Consider the following 27,336-nt stretch of genomic DNA (forward strand, 5'->3'; position numbering starts at 1 on the left):
GCCGCTAGGTGGCGCAAGGATCGAGATATTCAGAAAAATCGTATTTGTGGTCCAATTTCGCTCATATTTGGAACACATAATATGTGCAAGGATAGAAAGCGACCTATGAAAAAAATCGCCGCTAGGTGGCGCATGGATCGTGGTCCGATTTGGCTCATATTTGGAACATATAATACATACATGAATAGAAAGCGACCTATGAAAAAAAATCGCCGCTGGGTGGCGCAAGGATATTCACAAAAATTTTAGTTGTGATCCAATTTGGCTCCTATTTGGAACACATAATAAATACGAGAATAGAAAGCGACTTATGAAAAAAATCGCCGCTAGGTGGCGCAAAGATCGAGATATTCACAAAAATCGTATTTGTGGTCCGATTTGGCTCATATTTGGAACAATTATTACATACAGTCCGGTAGAAATGACATCAAAATATATTGGAGTTGGAGGAGGGACAAGCGTACGTGGCGCAGAGTCGAGTAAAGTCTTTGGAATGATTATGTATTGAGGAATTTGATTGTAACAAATTGTCAGGGAAGTCCTTGCAGTGACGAGACACTACATGAACTAAATAGATTGAGAAATAATAGGCAATTAAATAAAGACTAAAAATTTGAAAAAAAAATAAATAAAAAAATAAAATTTTCTAAGTTAAACAGTTTTATTGAAAACAATACTTACATGAAGTAATAATAATATTAAAAGCTAGAAAATAATTAGGTAGATCCTAGGTACTAGTCATCACACTCTTCACCAATCTAGGGTGTTGATCAGACAATTAAATAAAATCGTTGGACGCGTAAATTTCTATAGATAGTCATAAGTAAGACCAACTGAACCCTAATCACATTTTTAGAAATTTCAAGCGTCCAACGGTTTTATTTAATTGTCTTATCAACACCCTAGATTGGTGAAGAGTGTGATGACTAGTACCTAGGATCTACCTAATTATTTTCTAGCTTTTAATATTATTATTACTTCATGTAAGTATTGTTTTCAATAAAACCGCTTAACTTAAAAAATTTTTTTAAATTATTTTATTTTATTGTAATGTTGAACCCAGGGCTCTTAAGCAGCATCTCCATGGTCCAATCCTTTAGAAAATGTTAGACTTCTGTAAAAGGGCTTTGATGACAATTTGTGAGTGGTCGCACACAACAACAACAACAACATTGGAGACGAAAAAGACTGGACAAAATTTTTATTTAGCTTATGAGAACCACCCTTTTCTACAAATGTAAAAATTAGTCCATATTGTGGTTGGTCATGGCATCACTCGAAAACGGATGACCCCATTTCTCCACCAATGTTAACTGTTTTGTTTGTATTTGTTAGGAGCAAGATCTTTTAACCCTTTTTCAAAATTTGTTAACCGATTTTATTTAGAGTTAACAAGTTGCTCTTTTTATGAGGTAGTTTTTTCTGCAAAGTGGATTATGAACCGAAACTATGGTACACTTTCCTGTGAGAGGGATGGGAAGAAGAAGAGGTTAAGAGAATGCGACAGTGACAAAAAAAGGTAGAAGTCAAAATAATTGAACATTGATAGAGACATCGAGAGCTGAATGAAAACAAAGATGGGTGAGGTGACAGGGCGCCTGAAATAGGAGAAAGACAGGAAAAGCACAAGTATCCCACTCCTTCTGGAGAGGTTAAGGTGGCAGATAGAGGAGAGGGCGTAGGTGCCTCGTTAATGAAATATTATGAAGAGAAGAGCTAAACAAAAGGGTGCCTCAGTGTGGTGTCCTATTTCCCCTTTTGCTAAATTTTCACATATCGAGTCTGTCATCTTTGTTTCCTATGTCGATGACTGAACGATGGTCTGAAGGATCTGTCGCCATTCTTGCCCACCTATTGAAGCGCTATGCTGCAAAATAACAACTATTCTTCTATTCTTTCCACTTTTCTTGCTTCAAGTAGATTGACGCAAGTACTAGGTGAACTTATTTACAAGAAAGACAAAGAAAATCCCGGCGATTTTGGCCATCCACGACGATGGCGTAATGCTACTCACCTGCATTTTGCCGAGGAAGCAGCTGCCAAAGACTTAGATATATGAAGGAGCTGATCTCCTAAAATTGTTGCTTGTGCTAGTACGATGTTTAGTGCTTTCTCGAAAAAATCGTCAAAATAAACGTTATAAACATTGAACACCAATTTCGCAATTAATAATTTTACGTAAGGCTTTTTAAAATTACAAAATTTGTGCAATGAAATAACGAACTTGTTCAACAAAATGACAGCTTTAGAGCAAAATATTTCGTATCTCGTTCTATGCCACTTACAAAAGCGGTATTAAAGGAATTCGAATAATCAGCAATCAATGATCACTGATTAAAAATCATAGCTGGCCGAATTTTAAGCGGTTGAAAACAGTTTCTATTAGTCAGGTTGAAATCTATGTAGCCCATTTCAAGAAACATAAAAAAATGGCAACGAATTGAGTTAAATAAAAAAGATTATAGGCGATTGATTCGAATTATTTAAGAAAAATTTGGAGCCCAACACCGAATCTAAATGACTTGGACATATGTTCCATTATCTCTTGGAATGAGTTGGCGATCTAACAACTTTTTACAGGTTTTAATATTGCCTTTAAAATATATATAACGTCGTACAATACGAAAACCAACACTTTTTGATGAGAAAAGAGATTAGTCCTCATTCGTTCCCACATGGATACAAAGGGTACTGGTCCTATCGTTTCCCTTCGGGTATAAATGGGTACAATTAGTCTCTTCATAGGACATGCCCAAACAAAAGGGAACAGTTCAACACATACAAAAAGATCAAAACTGGCATAAGTCGCGTACTCCTTTGCGACTCATCCCGAACTCATCCTAGACTAAACGCATTTTTGTAGCGTACCTGCCAAATTAAGGAAGTGGTGACAATATCCATAACCAATGTAATCGCCGTCTTCAAGTAGAAAGCTGACTCTATTGAATACTGGGCGATCATTACCACTGCCGTTAAATAATTTAGTGCAACGATAGTCGGGAGCCAGTAAAATATTGGTACCAAAGAGGTATATAACTAGCGTAGTTATGGCTACGCATTTAAGAGCATATCTTAACGAATATAGGAAAAGAAGACATGCTAAGACTTTATGAATTCAGAAATATCTTAAGGAAATTCAACTTCGGTGTAGTTGTGTATAAGTTGCGATTTTCTGATAACTTTAATATGTGTCATATTTTAGCTCATAATATTTTACAGCGTTGACCAGATTTATTAGCTTCATATCCCTAAATCTAGACTTTATGGGATACCGTTATTTTTTTACCAAAGCCGAAGACTTCAGCCAAAAATTTACAATATGCAGTCAATTAAAGAGCCTCTTTTTGTTCATACTGTAACGATCTTTTGGGGGATTCCGATAATTATACACTTTCTGCTAACGTTCGAATCGCTAAAATGTCGAACAAATAACTCCAATATTTGGTTTTGCAAAATGGTCTTTATTTAGACTACATTGGGAGTAGTACTTCACAATTATTAATAGCATGTTTAAATCATTCACCCATTTCTTCTAAGGTCTAGATGTTTCACGCTCAAGCCTTTTGGAAAGTTGTATCTCATGCTAGGTTATTTAGATACATATATACATGGATATCTGTAGTTTATGCTTTTCTTCTAGCCATATGCGTATGTATGTGTGAGTAACAACTTCTACTCTTAGCTGCCGGCTACATAATCTCTCTGCTTCAAGCGGATGGTTATGTGTATGGAACATTCTTCGTTGCCTTGTACATAAGTGTGGCAACTTGCTTTAATGTGTTCGCGTACATAAGTATGGCTGCTTGCTGCTTTTGTTGTTGTAATTCTTTACTAACAGCATGGGGATACTAATATTCGCCACAATACTTATTGGCGTATTTGCAATATTTTGAATATTTTTCAACTGAAATTGCTTTAACTATCACTAACAACTTTCGATTCATCGCCAAAAATCGTGGAACGCTTTGTTGTCTAAATAGTCTAAAACGAAGAATTGGGTGGATGCGTTTCGTTAAAATGCAATTGCAGCGCAGCCTTGAATAAAGGTTGAGTGAGTATTTTTGTGCTCACTCATATACTTTATCTCTCGGTATATTCTGATTATATTCGGTTAGACTCATCAAAGACATGTGAATATGTATATATAGGATTAGCCATCCCAGCATGGAGACAGTAGAGGCTGTTAGCAGCAAAACAATTAAAATGAAACAGCAGTGGACGGTGGTGTATTTGAGACAATTTCTTCTCAAATCAAGTATGACTGCAAAGAGTACAGGTGGGCGTTATAAATCAAAAACCATAGACAATATGATTTCATATATTATCCACTCGCTTATGATAAAATGATTACAATTTTTAAAATTTGGGGGTGGCACTTCCTCTTTTTATAAATCTTTCTTTTTTATAAATCCAGCGATTGTTCGATAATTCGACTAATCGACCAGTAGCTTAGTCTAGTAGGAACCTTTGATAGGATTGCAAACTTACTTTCATTATTCAAATACTAACGAAAATTGTGTGTCTTGATGTTAAAAAAAATTTTAATTGTTCGATGCAAAATGCGTTGATGGTAACATACCTGAAAAAGTAATTTCTTTCTCAGTTCCCAGGATACCAAAGAAACAAAGTGCAAAATTAGTTACAAAAAATTATTCGAGTAGTCGAATCTACCACTTATCGAATGCAAACAACCAGTCGATTAGTAATAAGAAATTATTTTACTTAAAAATTTTGCTAATCTACTATTCGATTATCAGAAGCCCTACCAACCAGGCTCACATTGTATAGTGGAACTGTGAACCAAATGTTAATGTTCATTTACAGCCGATCAGTCACAAACTGCCATCAAATTCCTCCAACGGGAATCCAAGAAAACTTGCAATTTCTCAGGGTTGGACCAAAGAGATATGGGTACTAGAAGCGTTGCTTCCACATTGCAATTGAAAAGATTTTTGGTGTAATGAGGGTACAAATTACAAGCTGATTCTGGATTCTGATGCTGATTGTAGTATCAAGAATTAACGGAGTTAAACTAGAGGGACGCGCGCCTTTCTGGGGAGGTTGCATTCTTCAACCGTGTTTGTCTGCATATGTCTTTGATAACGGGATTCACGGAGGATTTTTTGGTAAAGAAATCGGACAACTTTATGTCGATGTGAGTGTCGAATTTCTTCAAGGTGCTCATGCAGATGACTCTTTGAATTATTGAAAGGCGGGTGCCTTTTAAATCAGATATATGTTGGGATGCCGAGGTTTCTGGGAGCCTTCTCACATAAGATATAAGAAGATATCCCGTGGCAGTTCTGAGCGCGGTGTTTTGAGAGGCCTGCAGTTTTCTTCAGAGTGGTACTTTTAGGCTCGATTACCATATCGGAGAGGCGTAGCATATAAGCGGTTGGCCATAAGTGGCTATGAGTAGGTCCTGGACGAACGTTCCACCTTGTAGTTTTTTATGTAGGACAGTCGGTAGCGTAATGACATCGACGTTGATGTCCAATTTTACCGACATTTTCCCCCGTGCTATGTTACAACTTAGACTGCTTACTACTTACATACTACAATTGTCTTAATTCGCTGCTGGTTTATTTATTTTAAGAAAACAATTCTGCGAAATTCTCCTACTGTGCGGCAAAGAAAATATGTTTGTAATTGTTGAGACGCATGCTGCCCACTTTTGATGGCACAAATGCAAAATGCATATATATAGACATATGCATGCTTTTGTCCGCGCCAAATTTTTTCTGTAGATGTTCCTATGTATGTGTGTTTGTATTTACATATGAGCATTGCGACTCCAATGAGGGCTTTTGCGGCGTTTGTGGCAGTCAAAGTACATCAGTTGTGCGCTTAAGACGAACGTGTGCCGTTTAAAGTTATAGTCGAGGAAAGTTAAGAAATATATTTCAAAATCGTAAATAAACTACAAAGTCTTCTAACGCACAATTACCTGCTTGATGTAAAAAAAAAAATTATTTACCAAAAATTTTGTTAAGTGTTGGTGACAAAAATCCTGCTGTGGCTACTTGTAGGTGGTGCGAAGAGTTCTAAAACAATACAAACGAATAGCTCTGGAGAAACGCCAGCACAAATGCGCATATTCTGCGTATCTTATTGATTTACATTTTTCAGTGCAATGCCCGAGACACAATCAAGTTTTTCATTTAGATGCGTTCAACGCAATATTATGCGGTCCACTAACATCGCCACAATCAATGAAGATGTTGCGAAATAAATATAAAGGAACTTCAGACTTGGCAAATGAAGTTTATTTCGCCTTGCCCATTCACATATAAAATTTCGCGAAACTCTGTTATGAATATTCTATTCTCACTATACAAGAAAAATACTTACTAACACATTTTGTGTTCTATTGATTTGTTTAATCGCAATTTTTATACTCAGTTGAGCAGAGCTCACATAGTATATTAAGTTTGATTGGATAACGGTTGGTTGTACATATATAAAGGAATTGAGATAGATATAGACTTCCATATACCAAAATAATCAGGATCGAAAAAAAATTTGATTGAGCCATGTCCGTCCGTCCGTCCGTCCGACCGTCCGTCCGTCCGTTAACACGATAACTTGAGTACATTTTGAGGTATCTTGATGAAATTTGGTACGTAGATTCCTGAGCACTCATCTCAGATCGGTATTTAAAATGAACGATATCGGACTATAACCACACCCACTTTTTCGATATCGAAAATTTCGAAAAACCGAAAAAGTGCGATAATTCATTACAAAAGACAGATAAAGCGACGAAACTTGGTAGATGAGTTGAACTTATGACGCAGAATAGAAAATTAGTAAAATTTTGGACAATGGGCGTGGCACCGCCCACTTTTAAAAGAAGGTAATTTAGAAGTTTTGCAAGCTGTAATTTGGCAGTCGTTGAAGATATCATGATGAACTTCGGCAGGAATGTTACTGCTATTACTATATGTGCGCTCAATAAAAATTAGCAAAATCGGAGAAGGACCACGCCTACTTTTAAAAAAAAATTTTTTTTAAAGTAAAATTTTAACAAAAAATTTAATATCCTTACAGTATATAAGTAAATTATGTCACCATTCAACTCCAGTAATGATGTGGTGCAACAAAATACAAAAATAAAAGAAAATTTCAAAATGGGCGTGGCTCCGCCCTTTTTCATTTAATTTGTCTAGGATACTTTTAACGCCATAATTCGAACAAAAACTAACCAATCCTTTTGAAATTTGGTATGGGCATAGATTTTATAACGTTAACTGTTTTCTGTGAAAATGGGCGAAATCGGTTGATGCCACGCCCAGTTTTTATACACAGTCGTCCGTCTGTCCTTCCGCATGGCCGTTAACACGATAACTTGAGCAAAAATCGGCATATCTTTAATGAACTTAGTTCACGTGCTTACTTGAACTCACTTTATCTTGGTATGAAAAATGAACGAAATCCGACTATGACCACGCCCACTTTTTCGATATCGAAAATTACGAAAAATGAAAAAAATGCCATAATTTTATACCAAATACGAAAAAAGGGATGAAACATGGTAAGGTAATTGGATCGTTTTATTGACGCGAAATATAACTTTAGAAAAAACTTTATAAAATGGTTGTGACACCTACCATATTAAGTAGAAGAAAATTAAAAAAGTTCTGCAAGGCGAAATAAAAAACCCTTAAAATCTTGGCAGGTACTACATATATAAATAAATTAGCGGTATCCAACAGATGATGTTCTGGGTCACCCTGGTCCACATTTTGGTCGATATCTGGAAAATGCCCTCACATATACAACTACCACCACTCACTTTTAAAACTCTCAATAATACCTTTAATTTGATACCCATATCGTACAAACTTATTCTAGAGTCACCCCTGGTCCACCTTTATGGCAATATCTCGAAAAGGCGTCCACCTATAGAACTAAGTCCCACGCCCTTTTAAAATACTCATTAAAACCTTTCATTTGATACCCATATCGTACAAACGCATTCTAGAGTCACCCCTGGTCCACCTTTATGGCGATATCTCGAAAAGGCGAACACCTATAGAACGCAGGCCACTCCCTTTTCAAATACTCATTAACACCTTTCATTTGATACCCATATCGTACAAACGCATTCTAGAGTCAACTCTGATCCACCTTTATGGCTATATCCCTAAATGGCGTCCACCTATAGAACTATGGCCCACTCCCTCATAAAATACTCTTTAATGCCTTTCATTTGATACACATGTCATACAAACATATTCCAGGTTTTCCCTCGGTTCATTTTCCTACATGGTTATTTTCACTTATGTTGTCACCATAGCTCTCAACTGAGTATGTAATGTTCGGTTACACCCGAACTTAACCTTCCTTACTTGTTAAATGTGAAATATGTTTAAAAAGTAACAACGCATGGGAAAACAAGTAAGGAAGGCTAAGTTTGGGTGTAACCGAACATTATACATACTCAGCTTAGAACTTTGGAGACAGGGAAAAATAACCATTTAGCAAAATTAACCCTGCAATGTGTTTGTATGACATGTGTTTCAAATGGAAGGTGTTAAAGAGTATTTTAAAAGGGAGTGGGCCATAGTTCTATAGGGGGACGCCTTTTCGAGATATCGCCATAAAGGTGGACCAGGTGACACTAGAATGTGTTTTTGTACGATATGGGCATCAAATGAAAGGTGTTAATGAGTATTTTAAAAGGGAGTAATCCTTAGTTCCATAGGTGGACGCCGTTTCGAGATATCGCCACAAAGGTGGACCAGGGGTGACTCTAGAATGTGTTTGTACGATATGGGTATCAAATGAAAGGTGTTAATGAGTATTTTAATAGGGAGTGGGCCTTAGTTCTATAGGTGGCCGCCTTTTCGAGATATCGCCATAAAGGTGGACCAGGTGACACTAGAATGTGTTTTTGTACGATATGGGTATCAAATGAAAGGTGCTAATGAGTATTTTAATAGGGAGTGGGCCTTAGTTCTATAGGTGGCCGCCTTTTCGAGCTATCGTCATAAAGGTGGACCAGGGGTGACTATAGAATGTATTAAAGGTATTAATGAGGGTTTTAAAAGGGAGTGGCCCTTAGTTTTATATGTGAAGTCGTTTTCGAGATATCGACCAAAATGTGGACCAGGGTAACCCAGAACATCATCTGTCGGGTACCGCTAATTTATTTATATATGTAATACCAGGAACAGTATTCCTGTCAAGATTACAAGGGCGTTCGATTTCGCCCTGCAGAACTTTTGTCATTTTCTTCTACTTAATATGGTAGGTTTCACACCCATTTTACAAAGTTTTTTCTGAAGTTATATTTTGCGTCAATAAACCAACCCAATTACCATGTTTCATCTCTTTTTTCATATTTGGTATAGAATTATGGCACTTTTTTCATTTTTCGTAATTTTCGATATCGAAAAAGTGGGCGTGGTCATAGTCGTATTTCGGCCATTTTTTATACCAAGATAAAGTGAGTTCAGATAAGTAGAACTAAGTTTAGTAAAGATATGTCGATTTTTGCTCAAGTTATCGTATTAAGGGCCGAGTGGGGGGACAGACGGACGACCCTGTATAAAAACTGGGCGTGGCTTCAACCGATTTCGACCATTTTCACAGAAAACAGTTAACGTCATAAAATCTATGCCCCTATGGCTACCAAATTTCAAAAGGATTTGTAAATTTTCGTTCGATTTATGGCATTAAAAGTATTCTAGACGAATTAAATGAAAAAGGGCGGAGCCATGCCCATTTTGAAATTTTCTTTTAGTTTTGTATTTTGTTGCACCATATAATTACTGGAGTTGAATTTTCACATAATTTACTAATATACTGTAAAGATATTCAATTTTTTGTTAAATTTTGACTTAAAAAAAAATTTTTTTTCAAAAGTGGGCGTGTTCGTAATCCGATTTTGCTAATTTTTCCTTAGCACACATACGGTAATAGAAGTAACGTTCCTGCCAAATTGCATCATGATATCTTCAACGTCTGCCAAATTACAGCTTGCAAACTTTCTTTTAAAAGTGGGCGGTGCCACGCCTATTTTCCAAAATTTTACCAATTTTCTATTGTGTGTCATAAGGTCAACCCACCTGCCAAGTTTCATCGCTTTAGCCGTCTTTGGTAATGAATTATCGCACTTTTTCGGTTTTCCGTAATTTCCGATATCGAAAAAGTGGGCGTGGTTATTGTCCGATTTCGTTCATTTTAAACAGCGATCTGAGATGGGTGCCCAGGAACTTATATACCAAATTTTATCTAGATACCTCAAAATTTACTCAAGTTATCGTGTTTACGCACGGACGGACGGACGGGCGGACATGGCTAAATGAATTTCTTTTTTCGCCCAAATCATTTTGATATATAGAAGTCTATATCTAACTCGATTAGTTTATGCCGTTATATACTCTGTGAGCTCTGCTGAGCTGAGTATAATAATGTCACTTGCAAAGTGTGAAAGCACCTTAATGTCAAATTCTTCTTCTTATGCTTTGCTTGCAACAAAAGTAGGAAGATGGCTACTTTTTCACGTCAGAGAGCGCTAGTGTCGTTCGATCTGCCGTTTTCCATAAAAAAAAACGTGCAATCTACTCATAATGTATAAGGTTGTGTTAAACGCATCTATATGAAAAACTGCTTATGTGACGGGCCTTTAACTTAAACATAATTAAACTTTGTGCTTAACTTCTCAAAAGACTTTAAGCGTTAAACTGCAGCTAGTAGCTAATATCAATGATCAAATTTGCTTTACGTCTCACAAACATATTTGATATTCACATTAAAAAAACAGACGTACATTTTTGGTAATGTTGCCATCAGCAGTGCCCTTAATCCTTTTCAGACCTTAGAGCTCGCTGTGAAGCTTAATAATTATTTCCAAAATTTAATACTGAAGTTATTTCCGAAGTAGCTGGCTAATCCGAATTAACTCGCTCTGTGTTTGGGCGGCGATATAAGTACAAATATTCTATATTCGGTTGGACATCCGTTTTGTTGCATTCGCCATTGAGTTTGCTGTTCCGGTTGTTTACTCGTCGCTTCTTTACTGTGTTGTGGTGACATTGTGTCTCTTAATATTTTTTTTTTTTTGTTACTGGACGAGTCTCGATGTCGTCGCCTCCATCATAATCTTCTCTACGCTATCAAACTCTAAGTAATACCTATATTTATTCACCCACATATTTTTCTCTCTCATCGACTATCGGTTTAAAAAAACGTTGCAGTTTAACATCCGATTTGGCGCCAAATATAAGGCTGCATTCGAGAGAAATATTTCGTTTTCGTTTTATCTAGCTTTTGCAAAAAATGCACACAACCTATGCGGGTATTGCTTGTTGTACGAACGTGGACTTTTGAATATCCACTGATGCGAATCCGGTTTGAGAGTATTTTCAACAATTAAGCATATCAGTATTATCGTAATATATTCACATACCATATCCCACGTTCATTTTAGACCATTATTTGCAATTTATTATACCGTGTTCGCTTTTACTGACATTTGAGCCACATCTTCTATCAAAAAGACATAAGTTTGAAGTCACATTTCGCTATCCGAATAAAAGCAAAATATTTAACATATCATTAATCTACGCCCATGCACCGAAGAAAGAGAAAGTCAGTGAAGTGAAAGACGCTTTCGATGAACGTTCAGGTTGCACATACGAGCGCTGCATCCGCCATGATATAAAAGTCGTACTTGGCACCTTTAACGCCAGGGTGGGCAAGGAAAGTGTTTTTGTCCCCACAGTCGGAAAGTTCAGCCTGAACAATGACACTTCTCCTAATGGACTGAAGCTGGTCTACTTCGCTGGTGATCTAAACATGGTTGTCTTCAGCACGACGTTCACGCATAATATATACATCGAGCTTCATGGCTGTCGAAAATCATGCAATCAGATCAACTACGTTGTGATAGACGGACGGCATGGCATGCCTCCAGTGCTTTAGATGTGCGCACGATTCGAGGACCTAACATCGACTCAGACAGTTTCATCGTCTCACCCAAAAGACGCGGCTAAAGCCAAGGAACAAAAAACACAAAGAAATCTAGGCAACGAAGGGATGCAACCGCGACAGACGGCAGACATCCTCTCTGAGAGCACAAGTCAACACGATGGAATGCAGGAACAGTGGGAACATAATTATAGAACTTCGTACCGCCGCGGAGGGAAAAATTTGCTACTGGAAGCCACGGAACAAACAACTGGAACATTTCAGTATGCCGCGATACATCGGCACTCTGATGTTTGGGAATGTACCTAGCCTTTTGTAGCAATATAGGAGTATTACATATATTAACTGAGCAGAAAAAAGTAATGTTCATCATACGTCCCGCCCTGTATGACCAATTTAAAGTAGCACAAAACTGCAAATTGTCAAGATATATACAATTAATCTTGCTTTATATCTCTTGCAGACCTTCCTTTACTTAAATGACCCTTTAAATATATTTCTCAAAATTTTTATACAACCCTCTGCACTATAAAGAGATGCTGACAGCGCATTTTCCGGCACTTCACAGACTGACCTGGGGATTCTTCTTTAATATTAAAATTCGTCGACCTGTCTAAATGGCCAGCTTTTAGTAAATAAATTACATAAAACCATTAAATTTTGGAACTTTTTCGCGGTGCTAAGTCTCCAAACCAAGGGTCTGCATTCCATAGCACAATTGTGTTATCATTCCGTATACGGACATGCAACTTTATTTTTTGTCGACCCATGCTCTCAAGACACTTTCTTCATTTTGATGAAGTGCAACTGATGTGGTGGTGACTTTTCACAATTTTCATTCATCACTTATAATGAGGTGCTGACCGTGAATTTCTCGTTGCTCACCAGTCTTGCTCACGGTCTTCTCAGAGCTTATTCTGTATAATAAGCTGTTATTGCTGACCTTAGCCAAAGCTTCCACAACTAAAATACAACCAAATTTGAAAAATAGTCATTCATAAAGGGCCTCAATATCACTTTCTTTGAGAGACGCAACAAATTAAATGTGGTTACATTGAAATGGTAGCCCTTAGTCAATGTCCACTTCAGTGGCACAACGCTATTGACTGTCTTATACCCAAAAATATTAGGCATGACGGTCGATCAGGATCTACAATTTGGCGAGCATGTAGCCGGCCTCTTGTATGCTACGCGTCCCCGGTGTGGTCTCCAAGCCTAAAGGTAACTCACTGGAAGAAAATACAGGCCTGTAAAACACTGCTCTCAGAACTGCTACGGGCTGTATTCTTATCTTCCCAGAATATCATCTACACAGTGAGGCACAGTTCCTGTTGAATATCCGGAAACGTGGGTATCGCAACAAAACATTTGATTGAAGAGAGCCCGCCTCGCAGGGGTTTAAAAAGTAATATCCGCAAGCATTATGAAGAAAAACGCCACCAGAAATTACATTAGTTCCACATAAAGACGTCGGATCTCTATGTTAGGAATTGTCCGGCGAACCCGTTATTAAAGATAAATACCCTGAACTCGCAGAAGAGAAAAGCTTTCTCAACTTCGATCTGGATACTGCTTCTTCTTGGATTCATCAAGGAAAGCAAGTGGTTCGTTGAGGACCACTAGGAGGTACCTGCACTTACTAAGGGCATTCAAAATGGACAAAAATGTATCCGAGTGGAAGTGTGAGTAATACCGACGCACGCCCTCTTAACCTAACCTAACCAAAACAAAGTTCAAACAAGAAGAAATCTGTCCGGTCTTTTTATTCTATCACATATCAAAAGTCCCATCTTCATGTGATCCAACGATGACTTAGACACAATTTTCATAATATTTAATGTGTACTTAGTACATGTGCTGAATTAAAATTTTTCGCGGTTTGGTGGATTTGCCATTATCTGCGCCATTGTTTATGTGAACATATTGCTTACTTCCATAAATTCTAATTGAACTTTTCGCTAAAATATTTTTCTACCTTTATCGCTGGCTATTTTTAACACCCAATACGGCAACTTTCATCATTTTTTTATTAATTTGATTGAATACATACAAACATTGTTGCTTCTGTTTATTTAAATGTTTTATTTCGATATATTGCAAAAAATGTCAGTGCCAATGAAAAGATAAATAGAGCGCACACGTATCTGAATAAGAGCTAAAACATTGGCGGTTTAGCTAACTCAAATAAAGGCGATCGCATTTTCAGACGCTTGTGAGAAAATATATTTGTTTAATATACATACATATGTATATGCATGAAAATGTTTGAATATGCTACTCAATTTTGTTCGCGATGCTCAATTTTCATATAAAATCCTTCATTCTTGAAAAGCGTTTCGTATAGAAAGGATGGCAAATTCGCATTGTTAACACTTTAAGAGCGGCATTGTGTGTGATGTAAATTTGCGCGTAATAATTTCGTTTTGTGAAGTGAAAACTTAACAGAAATTTATAAAAAATATGGGTTTTTGTACTAAATAATAAAAATAGTAATAAATATTTACACTGAAGAAAAAAATTATTGATTGCGAAGACAAACTAACTGGTAGTTGACTATTTTACGGGAAAGTAACTCACTTTTGGTCAGCTACAAAAAGTTAGCTACTAGCTGGCTGAAAAGTCATGCAAAGTTGCCATCGCAACCACTAAGTAAATTATGTCAACATTCAACTCCAGTAATGATATGGTGCAACAAAATACAAAACTAAAAGAAAATTTCAAAATGGGCGTGACTCCGCCCCTTTCATTTAATTCGTCAAGAATACTTTTAATGCCATAAATCGAACAAAAATTTACCAATCCTTTTGAAATTTGGTAGGGGCATAGATTTTATGCCGCTAACTGTTTTCTGTGAAAATGGGCGAAATCGTTTGAAGCCACGCCCAGTTTTTATACACAGTCTTCCATCTGTCCTTCCGCTCGGCCGCTAACACGATAACATGAGCAAAAATAGATATATCTTTACTAAACTTAGTTCACACACTTATCTGAACTCACTTTATCTTGGTATAAAAACTTGCCGAAATCCGACTATGACCACGCCCACTTTTTCGATATCGAAAATTAAGAAAAATGAAAAAAAAACCATAATTCTATTCCAAATATGAAAAAAGAGATGAAACATGGTAATTGGATTGGTTTATTGACGCAAAATATAACTTTAGAAAAAACTTTGTAAAATGTGTGTGACACCTACCATATAAAGTAGACGAAAATGACAAAAGTTCTGCAGGGCGAAATCAAACGCCCTTGGAATCTTGGCAGGAATACTGTTCCCGGTATTACATATATAAATAAATTAGCGGTACCCGACAGATGATGTTCTGGGTCACCCTGGTCCACATTTTGGTCGATATCTCGAAAACGCCTTCACATATAAAACTAAGGGCCACTCCCTTTTAAAACCCTCATTAATACCTTTCATTTGATACCCGTATCGTGCAAACACATTCTAGAGTCACCCCTGGTCCACCTTTGTGGCGATATCCTGAAATGGCGTCCACCTATAGAACTATGGCCACTCCCTTTTAAAATACTCTTTAATACCTTCCATTTGAAACCCATGTCATATAAACACATTCCAGGGTTACCCAAGGTTAATTTTGCTAAATGGTGATTTTCCCTTATTTTGTCTCCAAAGCTTTCAGCTGAGTATGTAATGTTCGGTTACACCCGAACCTAGCCTTCCTTACTTGTTTGTTTCTTGTTTTAGTCGTATTTTGGTTACGACGAGATAGTGATACGAGCCGATGTTAGATCTCGAATTGTGCCACACATCCAAAATCCTGAAGGTATCCCGTTCGTCTGTCATAAGGTGATTGATCTGATTGCTTGTAATTCATATATCATGTACCACATATGTACATACATATATCGGATAATAATAGGGATTAATTTTGAAAACATTCCACCACAAGTGGTATCAACTCGTAGATATCAACGGTTGTAATGTTTGTAGAACCTGTGACAAAAAATTTTTATATTTTTGTCTGTAGATATCGAAGAGCAGTTTTTCATACACAAACTCAGTTGCATCCTTCAACAAAATAATATCTAAGTTGAATAAAAGCTACCTACTCCCTCCCTTCCCCCAAAAGTGCATCATATGAAATATTCTCCAACGCAAGTTTCAAACTTCTTCATGATTGTTCAGAAAAGTGGAAGCAACAAGGTTGAAATGTAAACAAACAAAAATTTATTCAAACAAAATATTGGACAGTTGTTTGCTAAATAAACTATAACATAAAATACTTAGTGATGACTACCCAAACAACAAGAAATGTAGCGTATAGAATATCATAATCTACTACTCGCTGAGAAATTAATAAATCGCCGCTAGCAACTACTCAAACTAAAACGACAACAACAAAAATAATCAAAATGATGTTTGATGTACAAAATGTAACAGAATCCTTTTCAAGTCCTTCAAATCATAATAAAATTAACTCAGGAGAGTTGGAACAGTTCGAAGAAATAAGTGAGCTATCGCCAGAACTTCGCAGTTTCGTACGTATCGTTGTGCCATTTTGTTTTGGCATTATTGCTATAACCGGCTTTTTCGGCAATACGCTCGTCATACTCGTTGTATTCTTCAACCAGCAAATGTATTCCACAACCAATATACTAATTGTTAATTTAGCTGTAGCCGATTTACTTTTTGTTGTATTTTGCATACCATTCACTGCAACCGATTATATTACCGCGTATTGGCCTTTCGGTGATTTGTGGTGTCGATCGGTGCAATATTTGGTTGTTGTAACTGCATTTGCAAGCATTTATACATTGGTGTTAATGTCGGTTGATCGGTATTTGGCCGTCGTACATCCAATACGATCGCGACAATTACGCACGGAATCGGTAACGAAGATGGCAATTGGTATGTTGTGGGTGATCATTTTGGCAATATCGTTGCCGGTGCCATTGATACATGGTTTAACGGTAAGTGGAAAAAAACTAAATAGTTTTATGGTAGTAGAAAAATATCGGCTATTACTATTTAACTTTTTAACTAACACTATGGCCTACTTGCAGAACGGCAAGTTAACTTCTCAACTCAGAGTTATCCTGACGTGATATTTTTGACAACTTTTTGAAATTAGTTCTGAGGTACCAAAAATAAATTACCGTTCTGCAAAACTATGAGAGTGATATTTTAAAATAAGTAACAGGTTGAAAATGCAGTTCATGTGTATGTTCGCTGTGAAATGTACGAATAAACTTGCTTTGAGTGGGACGTTCACCACATCACATAATGCTTCACATATATATATATATGTTGAATAAGATCGAATGGTGAAAATGCCAGCATTTGAAAGCATTATTTGCATTTATAGGTATGTATTTTTATTTCAGCTTGACATACATACAATTTGCACTATGGTGATTTAATGAATATATTTACCCCAGCAGGCTAGGGGGCATAGAATATACCCGCGGCAGGTATTGTCAACCTCAACTACCCGTGGCGAATCCTGTTTCTTTAACAGCCGAGGCTCTGGCGACCCTGAGCTCCTCATGGATCTAGGGGGTGGGAGGACGGGATGGAATAGAAGGTTTCATGTGGTCATACCAAATCGGTCCCGAGATGGTCGGCCTAGTAGCTAATGGTGCTTGTTACCGGAAAGTACCGGATCTGCCTCCAGCAAAGGACCATTAACATCGATAACACTCCTCGAGGTCTTCGGGGAGTATCCTTATCGCTACAACAACAACAATAAATCTATTTATATAAAGAGGTTTGAATGCATCTTTATGGACTCCGAAAATACTCCGTTGAATTTATTCAAATTTGCAGGGTGTCTTCATAGCAACCCAGAGTTTGTTCTATTCACAGTTCGATTTGCCTAAAACTTGGTGTATAGCAAGCTCTTTACCTAAAAGACTACGATACTTTTTACTTATGTCAAAAATATAACTCACGCGAGTACATAAGTACCTACACGTACTCATTTTTTTCTTTTTATCAATAAAATTGATTTTATATTTCTCACAATATCTGCATGTCCTAGTTAGCTTAGTTGGTAAAAGTACTACACTGTAAAGCTGCCGACTGCAAATGGAAATTCGAGCCTGTGACAGGTACATATATAATTAAATTTAAAAAATCTGTTTAGCGCCAAATCGATCCCATTTCTTCTTCGTTTTCAGGAATTTTTCGGAAATTTTTTTGAGTGTGATAAAGAAATATAATAATTCTCTTCAACCACTAATTCCATCTATAAATACCTCTTAGTGTACCCCCAAAGATAAATATTGGTATCGAACGCTGGCTTTTGTTCCCGTTCGATTTAATACATTGTGTATACATATATGTGACGCATAATGTCATGTATTGAAAATCCAACTCAAAGCAAGTTACTCATTACAGTACATTTCACAGCGAACGTACACACGAACACAATATTCAGCCTATTACTTTTTTGTTAAATTTTTAAAAAAAAATTTTAATAGTTTGGGAAAAAGTTAAACAACATGACATCAGGACGGACGGCCCCAGCGGGTTAGGGGTCAGAATATACCCGCGGTAGGTATGCCTGTCGTAAGAGGCGACTAAAATACCAGATTCAAGGGGCTGTGTAGCGCAACCCTTCAGGTTGCCAGCGCAATATATAGCTTCTCCAAAACCCAGTTGTCAACCTCACCTATCCGGTGCGAATCCTGTTTCACTAACAGACGAGGCTCTGGCGACCCCAAACTCCTCATGGAACTTGGGGGTGGGGAGGGAGGGAATGGCCTGAAGGTTAAATGTGGCCACATAAATCGTTCCCGAAATGGTCGGGCTAGCACCTTATTGGTGCTTTGGTACAGGAGCGTACCGGATCTATATCCGACAAAGGCCCATTACATCGATAACACTCGATTATACCTTGTAAATCTCTTCAAAGCATTTTCTCGCGGAAGTGGAATTTGAACCCGCAGCCCCGTCATGACTTAGTTGTTGTAAACCTTATCCCAATTGCCTTCTTTGCATATTTGCTTTATGCACAGTCCATACTTCGTATGTAATCATGTGTTAAAGGTTATGCGTTGTTAAGGTAAGCTGTCGCCTTGTCCGTCCTGATGTAATGTTGTTTAAAATTCTCCCAAACTATTAAATAAACTATAAATTAAAAATTGCTTCAAATAATTGTTTTCATATGTTTAAAGCAATGAGGGCAATCTCCCCTTAACTCATTTTTTAAATTTTACTGTCATCATTTTATCATAACGCGGCTAAAGGAGTATAACTTCAAAAATTGATCTAATCAATTAAATATAGTAAAGGAATTTAGTGGTAGTACCGTGGGTCATTTGAACTCACAAATTGGGGAATTATATTCAAAGCTTTTCCAGTCCAACGAAAAGAAATTATATTACAATTAAAAACATATAATAGCATAATTATTAGCGGAATATACGCATGAAGAGATTACGGTAGATTTCCTAAACATTTGAAGTGGACCGCTCTTTAAGGAAACCTCCCGCAATGCTACCCGCATCAGGTCACGCGTTTGAGGTAACTTTACTCAGTAAGCAATAACTACCGCTCCCCCAACTTATTGTCTCAAATCGAGTTAAAAGTATGGTTCCACTGAAGTAGTGAGAGAACACCACCTTCAGTTGTACGCCATAGGACAAAGCTTCTTATATCAGATTTCTCGAACGATGGAAGTATTTTACTTTCCCTGAGTAGTTAGTTAACCTCTTTACATCCAAACTCGTAAGGGCATTGTTAACGCCATCTGCACCTACATTAATGAACGCTCGTTCAACGTTTAGGCAGGCCACAAGACACAAATCCTTTCGAGCAAAGATATTTCAATAAACAACAAGGCTCTGAAGCGCAGTTTCCGTAGACTTGCCTTTGATGTACACATATTTATAGCCAGAATTGAGTTTGCTAGCAGTAGTACCATTAAGTAAGCTCTTGATGTAATAGCAATAGAAGCCAGAATAGCTATAACTATATTAAAAAAAAAAAACAAGGACGCGGGCGCTGATGAATTTCCTGCAGAGCTATTCAAATACGGAGGCGGAAACTGGTATGGTGCATGAATCAGGTTCTTTGCAAAATATGGTCAGATGATAGCATACCTGTCTATTTGAATTTAATTGTTCTTTGCCCAGTACACAAGTAGGAGGATCCTGCGCCAACTATTGCGGAATCAGCCTTCTCAACATCGGTCAAATAAGTTCCTGTCAAGCGTATTGTGTGAAAGATTTTAGCCCGCCGTGAATCGGCTGATTAGACACTATCTGTGCGGCTTCTCACCTGGTAAATATACCATCTATTAGTTTTTCACTAAGCGCGAAATCTTGTAGAGAACACATGAAATATACATTGACACACATCATCTCTTCGTTGATTTTAAAGTCGCCTTCGACATCTCAAAATGGAGCTGCCTATATGCCGCCATGTCTGAATTTAATTTCCTCGCAAAACTCATACCCTGTGCAAAATGACGTTTCGCAACACCATTAGCGCAGTCGAAATCGGGAAGCACCTCTCTGAGCATATCGGAACTAAACGAGGTTTCAGACAGAGTGACTCCTTATATCGCGATTTCATTTATTTCATACTGGAGAAAATTATACTGGAGAACTTCTGGAACAATATTCTATGAAAGCGTGGAATACCTGGCGTATGCTGATGCCATTGATAACACCGGCCTGAGTATCCGCGCCGTAAGTTCTGAATTCTACAAACTGAAAAAGAAGCAGACAGAATGAGTGTGATGGTGAATGAGGACAAAACGAAGTAGGTAACTGCTGTTATTCGAAAAAGTAAAAGACTTCGTTTATTTCAACACAAACAAGAACGTTAGCTCCGAAATCCAGCGAAGAATCACTCCTGCCAATGAATGCTACTTTGGACTAGGTAGGCAATTGAAAAGTAAAGTCCTCTCTCGGCGAACGAAAATCATACTCTACAAGTCACTTATCATTCCCGTCCTTCTATATGGTGCAGGAGCATAGACCATGAAAACAGCAGATGAAACGGCTCTGGGAGTGTTCGAGAGAAAAGTTCTTCGAATGATTTATGGACATCTACGCGTTTGCGATGTCGACTACCGAGGTAATTTAAATGATGAGCTGTTCGAGTTTTGTGCAGACATCAAAATAAAATAGTTCAGCGAATTAAAACGCAGTGGCTACGCTGGCTAGGACATGTCATGCGAATGATGATGCTCCGTATAAGAAAGTATTTTTAGCGGAACCCGCCTATGGAAGCAGAGGTAGAGGACGGTACCCACGCCGCTGGAAGAACCAGGTGGGAAACTATTTAAAATCACTTGGTGCGACCAATTTGTGCCAGTCAACCTAGAAAAGAAATGATAAATAAGTAAATAAGGTAATGGTATTAAATATAGTACACAAACAATATTCTGCAGTGAAGAGGAGTGGTACAATACCAATATCAAAAGGCACGTCTTGTACAAACTAATATAGAAACAGAACGCCTCAAATTGTGCGAGAGTGTGAAAATGGGATAAAACTGAAATGAGCCAAGAAAGCAAATACAACACAATAGCCCAATGGTTAGGCGATTGTGATTTCAGCAGTTTTCCGCGGTTCGATTCCCGGTAAAATCTGTTGAAATAAATTACCATTAAGAAATTGCCTGGCGATGAAGACGTGGCGGTTTTCGAAATGATACCATCGCAATATGCCAGTAAATGTTTCCTTTTTTTCAGTTTTTCCCAATAAAACCAAAAATAATAATTGAATAACAATAATCATTTATCGGTGTTAAGCTCATTAATTCTTAAAAATCTCAAATATATATACATATGTACTCAAACTTTATATGTACTGCTAAGTGCATAACTTCATCTTCACTTTTAAATTGTTTCGGAAAAATTAGTACTGCTAAATTTCAGTATGCATTACACTCAGTTGCGACTGAAATATGTCTCCCCATTTTAACTTTATACTATTCTTCACTTCTATGACCGAATAATGTGTGTACACTATTTATCGCAAATGATTTAGCTTTATGTTAAACACTATGACCAACAGAGGTGTGTATCCCCGTTATTCAGTACAACCGGTTTTGTAGCGAGCTTTTTACCTCTGCCGCGAGTCTTCAATAATTGCCGCTAGATGGGTTTCCTAAACAGGATATATGTGATAATAAGCGCTTGTTTTTTTTACACGAAAATGTAGATGTATACACGTGTAAAAGAAACATGGCTTTATCATATAAAAAACATTAATATTTTAACATAATACATATTTTTTAGAAATGTTTCGCTACTGTTTGCTTTACTTTAGTTTCGATTTATTCATACTTATTGACGTTATCAATATCATTGTAGAAGAACCCGTGCCGTCCTTCTTCATTGACGATGAAATCGGCAAATACGATACAATTTAAGGGTATAACTTTAAAACTTGTCATGACGGGACCCTGATCAGCCACAAATCGGTCACCGTAGCCGACTTCTGTAGACAAGAGTAAACTCACAGTCAACTATGATTGAAAAGGGGTATTGTAATGCAAAAAAAAACATTGTTTAAAGGACATCAAACAAAAAAGAATAAAGTGAATGATATTGAAAACGGAAATTTATTTTTAAATTTATTTTTTATTACTATCTTTTATGACTTATTTGGTTTTGTTACCATCATCAGTGTCGATTTTCGTTCTCAGAACGAAAAATCGTTCCAATATACATACATCACTATCTTTTACCTTAATGGTTTTAATAAATTTTAAAATCGAAATATTGGTTTTATCCGTTCGTTCAATTGTTAGTGATCGAACTGAGGATGGATAGACATGCAAAACTACCATAGTTTGTAATTGGAATACATTTATTTTATATTTAAAGCCACTTAAATTTAAATTGAACAGTTTGAGATATAATATTCAATATAAATTTAAAATTTTAGTTTTTCATTACTCAATTTGTAATTTTAAGATCAAAACAGAAAAAATCATCAAAGAGATAAAAAAAAGCAGCCATGGGACTGTAATGAACAAAAAACCATACTGTAATTTTTTTCACACAACAGATTAAATAATAAATTTTGATATAATTAAAAAGGTGTTAAATTTTCTTGTGGTACGCACGATTAACTCATAAATTATATACTCCCTACCCCTCGCCGTTTATAGCCTTTCTATACATTTTTCTTTTTTTATACTCAGTTGAGCAGAGCTCACAGAGTATATTAAGTTTGATTGGATAACGGTTGGTTGTACATATATAAAGGAATCGAGATAGATATAGACTTCCATATATCAAAATAATCAGGATCGAAAAAAAATTTGATTGAGCCATGTCCGTCCGTCCGTCCGTTAACACGATAACTTGAGTAAATTTTGAGGTATCTTGATGAAATTTGGTATGTAGGTTCCTGAGCACTCATCTCAGATCGCTATTTAAAATGAACGATATCGGACTATAACCACGCCCACTTTTTCGATATCGAAAATTTCGAAAAACCGAAAAAGTGCGATAATTCATTACAAAAGACAGATAAAGCGACGAAACTTGGTAGATGAGTTGAACTTATGACGCAAAATATAAAATTAGTAAAATTGTGGACAATGGGCGTGGCACCGCCCACTTTTTAAAGAAGGTAATTTAAAAATTTTGCAAGCTGTAATTTGGCAGTGGTTGAAGATGTCATGATGAAATTTGGCAGGAACGTTACTCTTATTACTGCATGTACGCTTAATAAAAATTAGCAAAATCGGAGAAGGACCACGCCCACTTTTAAAAAAAATTTTTTTTAAAGTAAAATTTTAACAAAAAATTTAATATCTTTACAGTATATAAGTAAATTATGTCAAGATTCAACTCCAGTAATTATATGGTGCAACAAAATACAAAAATAAAAGAAAATTTAAAAATGGGCGTGGCTCCGCCCTTTTTCATTTAATTTGTCCAGGATACTTTTAATGCCATAAATCGAACAAAAATTAACCAATCCTTTTGAAATTTGGTAGGGGCATAGATTTTATGGCGCTAACTGTTTTCTGTGAAAATGGGCGAAATCGGTTGATGCCACGCCCAGTTTTTATACACAGTCGTCCGTCTGTCCTTCCGCATGGCCGTTAACACGATAACTTGAGCAAAAATCGATATATCTTTACTAAACTCAGTTCACGTACTTATCTGAACCCACTTTACCTTGGTATGAAAAATGAACGAAATCCGACTATGACCACGCCCACTTTTTCGATATCGAGAATTGCGGAAAATGAAAAAAATGCAATAACTCTATACCAAATACGAAAAAAGGGATGAAACATGGTAAGGTAATTGGATTGTTTTATTGACGCGAAATATAACTTTAGAAAAAACTTTATAAAATGGTTGTGACACCTACCATATTAAGTAGAAGAAAATGAAAAAGTTCTGCAGGGCGAAATAAAACACCCTTAAAATCTTGCCAGGTATTACATATATAAATAAATTAGCGGTATCCAACCGATAATGTTCTGGGTCACCCTAGTCCACATTTTGGACGATATCTGGAAAACGCCTTCACATATACAACTACCACCACTCCCTTTTAAAACTCTCATTAATACCTTTAATTTGATACCCAAATCGTACAAACTCATTCTAGAGTCACCCCTGGTCCACCTTTATGGCGATATCTCGAAAAGGCGTCCACCTATAGAACTAAGCCCCACACCCTTTTAAAATACTCATTAACGCCTTTCTTTTGATACCCATATCGTACAAACAAATTCTAGGGTCACCCCTGGTCCACCTTTATGGCGATATCTCGAAACGGCGTCCACCTATTGAACTAAGGATTACTCCCTTTTAAAATACTCATTAACACCTTTCTTTTGATACCCATATCGTACAAACAAATTCTAGGGTTACCCCTGGTCCACCTTTATGGCGATATCTCGAAACGGCGTCCACCTATGGAACTAAGGATTACTCCCTTTTAAAATACTCATTAATACCTTTAATTTGATATCCATATCGTACAAACGCATTCTAGAATCACCCCTGGTCCACCTTTATGACGATATCTCGAAACGGCGTCCACCTATAGAACTAAGGCCCACTCCCTTTTAAAATACTCATTAACACCTTTCGTTTGATGCCCATATTGTGCAAACGCATTCTAGAGTCACCCCTGGTCCATCTTTACGGCGATATCTCGAAAAGGCTTCCATCTATAGAACTTAGGTCCACGCCCTTTTAAAATACTCATTAATAACTTTCATTTGATACCCATATCGTACATACGCATTCTAGGGTCAACCCTGATCCACCTTTATGGCTATATCCCTAAATGGCGTCCACCTATAGAACTATGGCCCACTCCCTCATAAAATACTCTTTAATACCTTTCATTTGATACACATGTCATACAAACACATTCCAGGGTTTCCCTCGGTTCATTTTCCTACATGGTTATTTTCCCTTATGTTGTCACCATAGCTCTCAACTGAGTATGTAATGTTCGGTTACACCCGAACTTAACCTTCCTTACTTGTTTTAAGTAAAGTTTGAATTCTTTCATTTATTGCCGTCTATCATTCACACCTCGTTTTATATCCAACAACAAAAATTAAATAGCTCAATAGCAGCCAAACGTTTAACAACCCGCCCAAATTTTAAATCGACTCATAATATTTAGTTTGTTGTTATTTCTCAAAATGATTCACTGTTTACATTAATCTTCTTGTGTTAGTTTTTGATTTTGATTTTATTTTGCAAACAATTTGTATGTTTTTATTTAAGCTTTAAATGTAGTGGTAAAAATTTGATTAAATGGAAATTAAAAATGTGTGATCAGCTTTTTTTTGGTAAACTTGTTGTTGTCTGCAGACCAAAGCTGGTAGAACCAGAAGCTCTAACATTTTGATTGAGTGGAGACTCATGAAACTGTATTTTATATACTGATGAAGTATTCAAGATAATGATCACTTCAGCCCTTGAACACTAGTTTGCAAAAGCTTGGCGCAAAGAAAAGTCTACATACGTCAAAAACTCTTTACACTATAAATGCACAATTGGTGCGGATCAAAAATGTGTAGCTTAAAATCAAATTTTTAACAAAAGCATTCTGATAGCACATGCAACAAACTACACTACTTCCGAACTCAATCAGAACTTTCACATTAACGGACGGAACTAGTTCTGATTCTGTCCCCTCGCTCTGCTTTCCACCATCACTTTTAACATGTGGTGTCCTACGAAATCCCAATCACTCACCTTTGGTAACTAAGCGTTCTTAACCAGTTTAGTCAGTCAGTTGGTGTAACTCACATCTAAGCACTGTTGGTACAAGCGTGGTGGAAAACAGTCGCACTGTGTATCCGATTAATTTGAAGGTAGTAATTAAACGTGGCTCCGTATCGTGTTATACGATCCTTGGTCGAGTTGAATTTTCGAAACAGAAATAGCACAGAAATGGTGATGAGGTTGAAGTAGTACATGAAATAGTTGTTTCAAATACTTATTAGATTCATAATTTATTAACATTTTTACGAATAGCTTGACATGTTGCTTGCTGACTCATGTTAATCGTTTGAGTGAAATTGGTTTTCGATACGTGATCGTATAACGGCCTTGTTCCTTTTCGTCTAGCATCTTTGCTGCGTAGAATGCAATAACCGCTGCGCTAGCTCGAAGCAAGTATAAATCGCAGGTCATATCGTAAGCCTTCTATAGATATTGTGAAGACCTGGTCAATAAAGAGATATTCGTTTATCGAAGTAAAAATTCAAACTCAGTTTTTGAGAAAATTACTCGCCTAGTTTAAGGGAAACGTTTCTATGGCGCAAACTCAATCCCATTTTTTCTTCGTTTTCAGCTTTTTTCAGAAATTGCTTTGAAAGTGAATTAGGCAGGAAGCACTTCACTTCAATCTGGAGCCATATTTTGCATTGGAGCTTAAGTATGTGGTTTTATATAATATATTCGACCGATGTAAACAATTTTTTCAGACAATAATGGTTGCCAACCACCTAAGCATATGTTGTAAATTCAAGCTTCTAATTCTCTTATATAAAAAATATTATTTTCTTGCAGTTGTTTATATAAAAGTTATTAAAAAATTTTTTAAATTTTTGTGCATTATTTGTTGAAATTGTTTCCTTTTATAAACTTACACCAATTATTGCATGATTTCAAAGCAAAATTTATTTTTAATGAATATTTTATCAAAAATGTTTAATTGACAAAAAAAGTTATAAAAATATTAAGTATATGAAAAATATTCCACAGATATACTTTTTTGCTGATACTAAATTTTTTTAATAATAACGTTTAGTCCAATATTCGAAACTTTATGAAAAACGAGAAGGGCACTCAAAGGATTTCAACTCATAGAGACGGAGAAAGAGATGCAGAAAAATATAAAGACAGAAGGAAGAGTGAATAAAAATATAAGGAAAAGAGGGAGGGAGGAAAAGTAAAGGCAGAAAGACCAAGT

At 36.6% G+C, this 27,336-nt stretch overlaps 2 protein-coding genes across 7 annotated transcripts in view; one reads left to right on the forward strand and one right to left on the reverse strand.

Annotated features, from left to right (window-relative positions):
- Positions 1-5,509, reverse strand: part of LOC137241110 (putative polypeptide N-acetylgalactosaminyltransferase 13) — a 42,910-nt gene extending 37,401 nt beyond the window's left edge. The window contains 1 exon segment of the mRNA XM_067768350.1: positions 5,433-5,509. Within this exon segment, the coding sequence (XP_067624451.1) occupies positions 5,433-5,509 (77 nt within the window).
- Positions 5,510-14,288: 8,779 nt separating this feature from the next.
- AstA-R2 (Allatostatin A receptor 2) overlaps positions 14,289-27,336 on the forward strand; it is a 66,656-nt gene continuing 53,608 nt past the window's right edge. For 2 of the 6 annotated variants that reach the window (XM_067774357.1, XM_067774402.1), the window contains exons 1-2: positions 14,289-14,426; positions 15,933-16,875. In XM_067774357.1, the coding sequence (XP_067630458.1) occupies positions 16,318-16,875 (558 nt within the window). In that variant the 5' untranslated portion in view covers positions 14,289-14,426; positions 15,933-16,317. Of the gene's footprint in view, positions 14,427-15,649; positions 15,752-15,932; positions 16,876-27,336 lie in introns of those variants that run through there. The other 4 variants (XM_067774392.1, XM_067774384.1, XM_067774367.1 and 1 more) reach the window with 4 other exon arrangements.

This window comes from Eurosta solidaginis, chromosome 1 (genome assembly GCF_040869045.1).
Source record: "Eurosta solidaginis isolate ZX-2024a chromosome 1, ASM4086904v1, whole genome shotgun sequence".
NCBI lineage: Eukaryota > Metazoa > Arthropoda > Insecta > Diptera > Tephritidae > Eurosta > Eurosta solidaginis.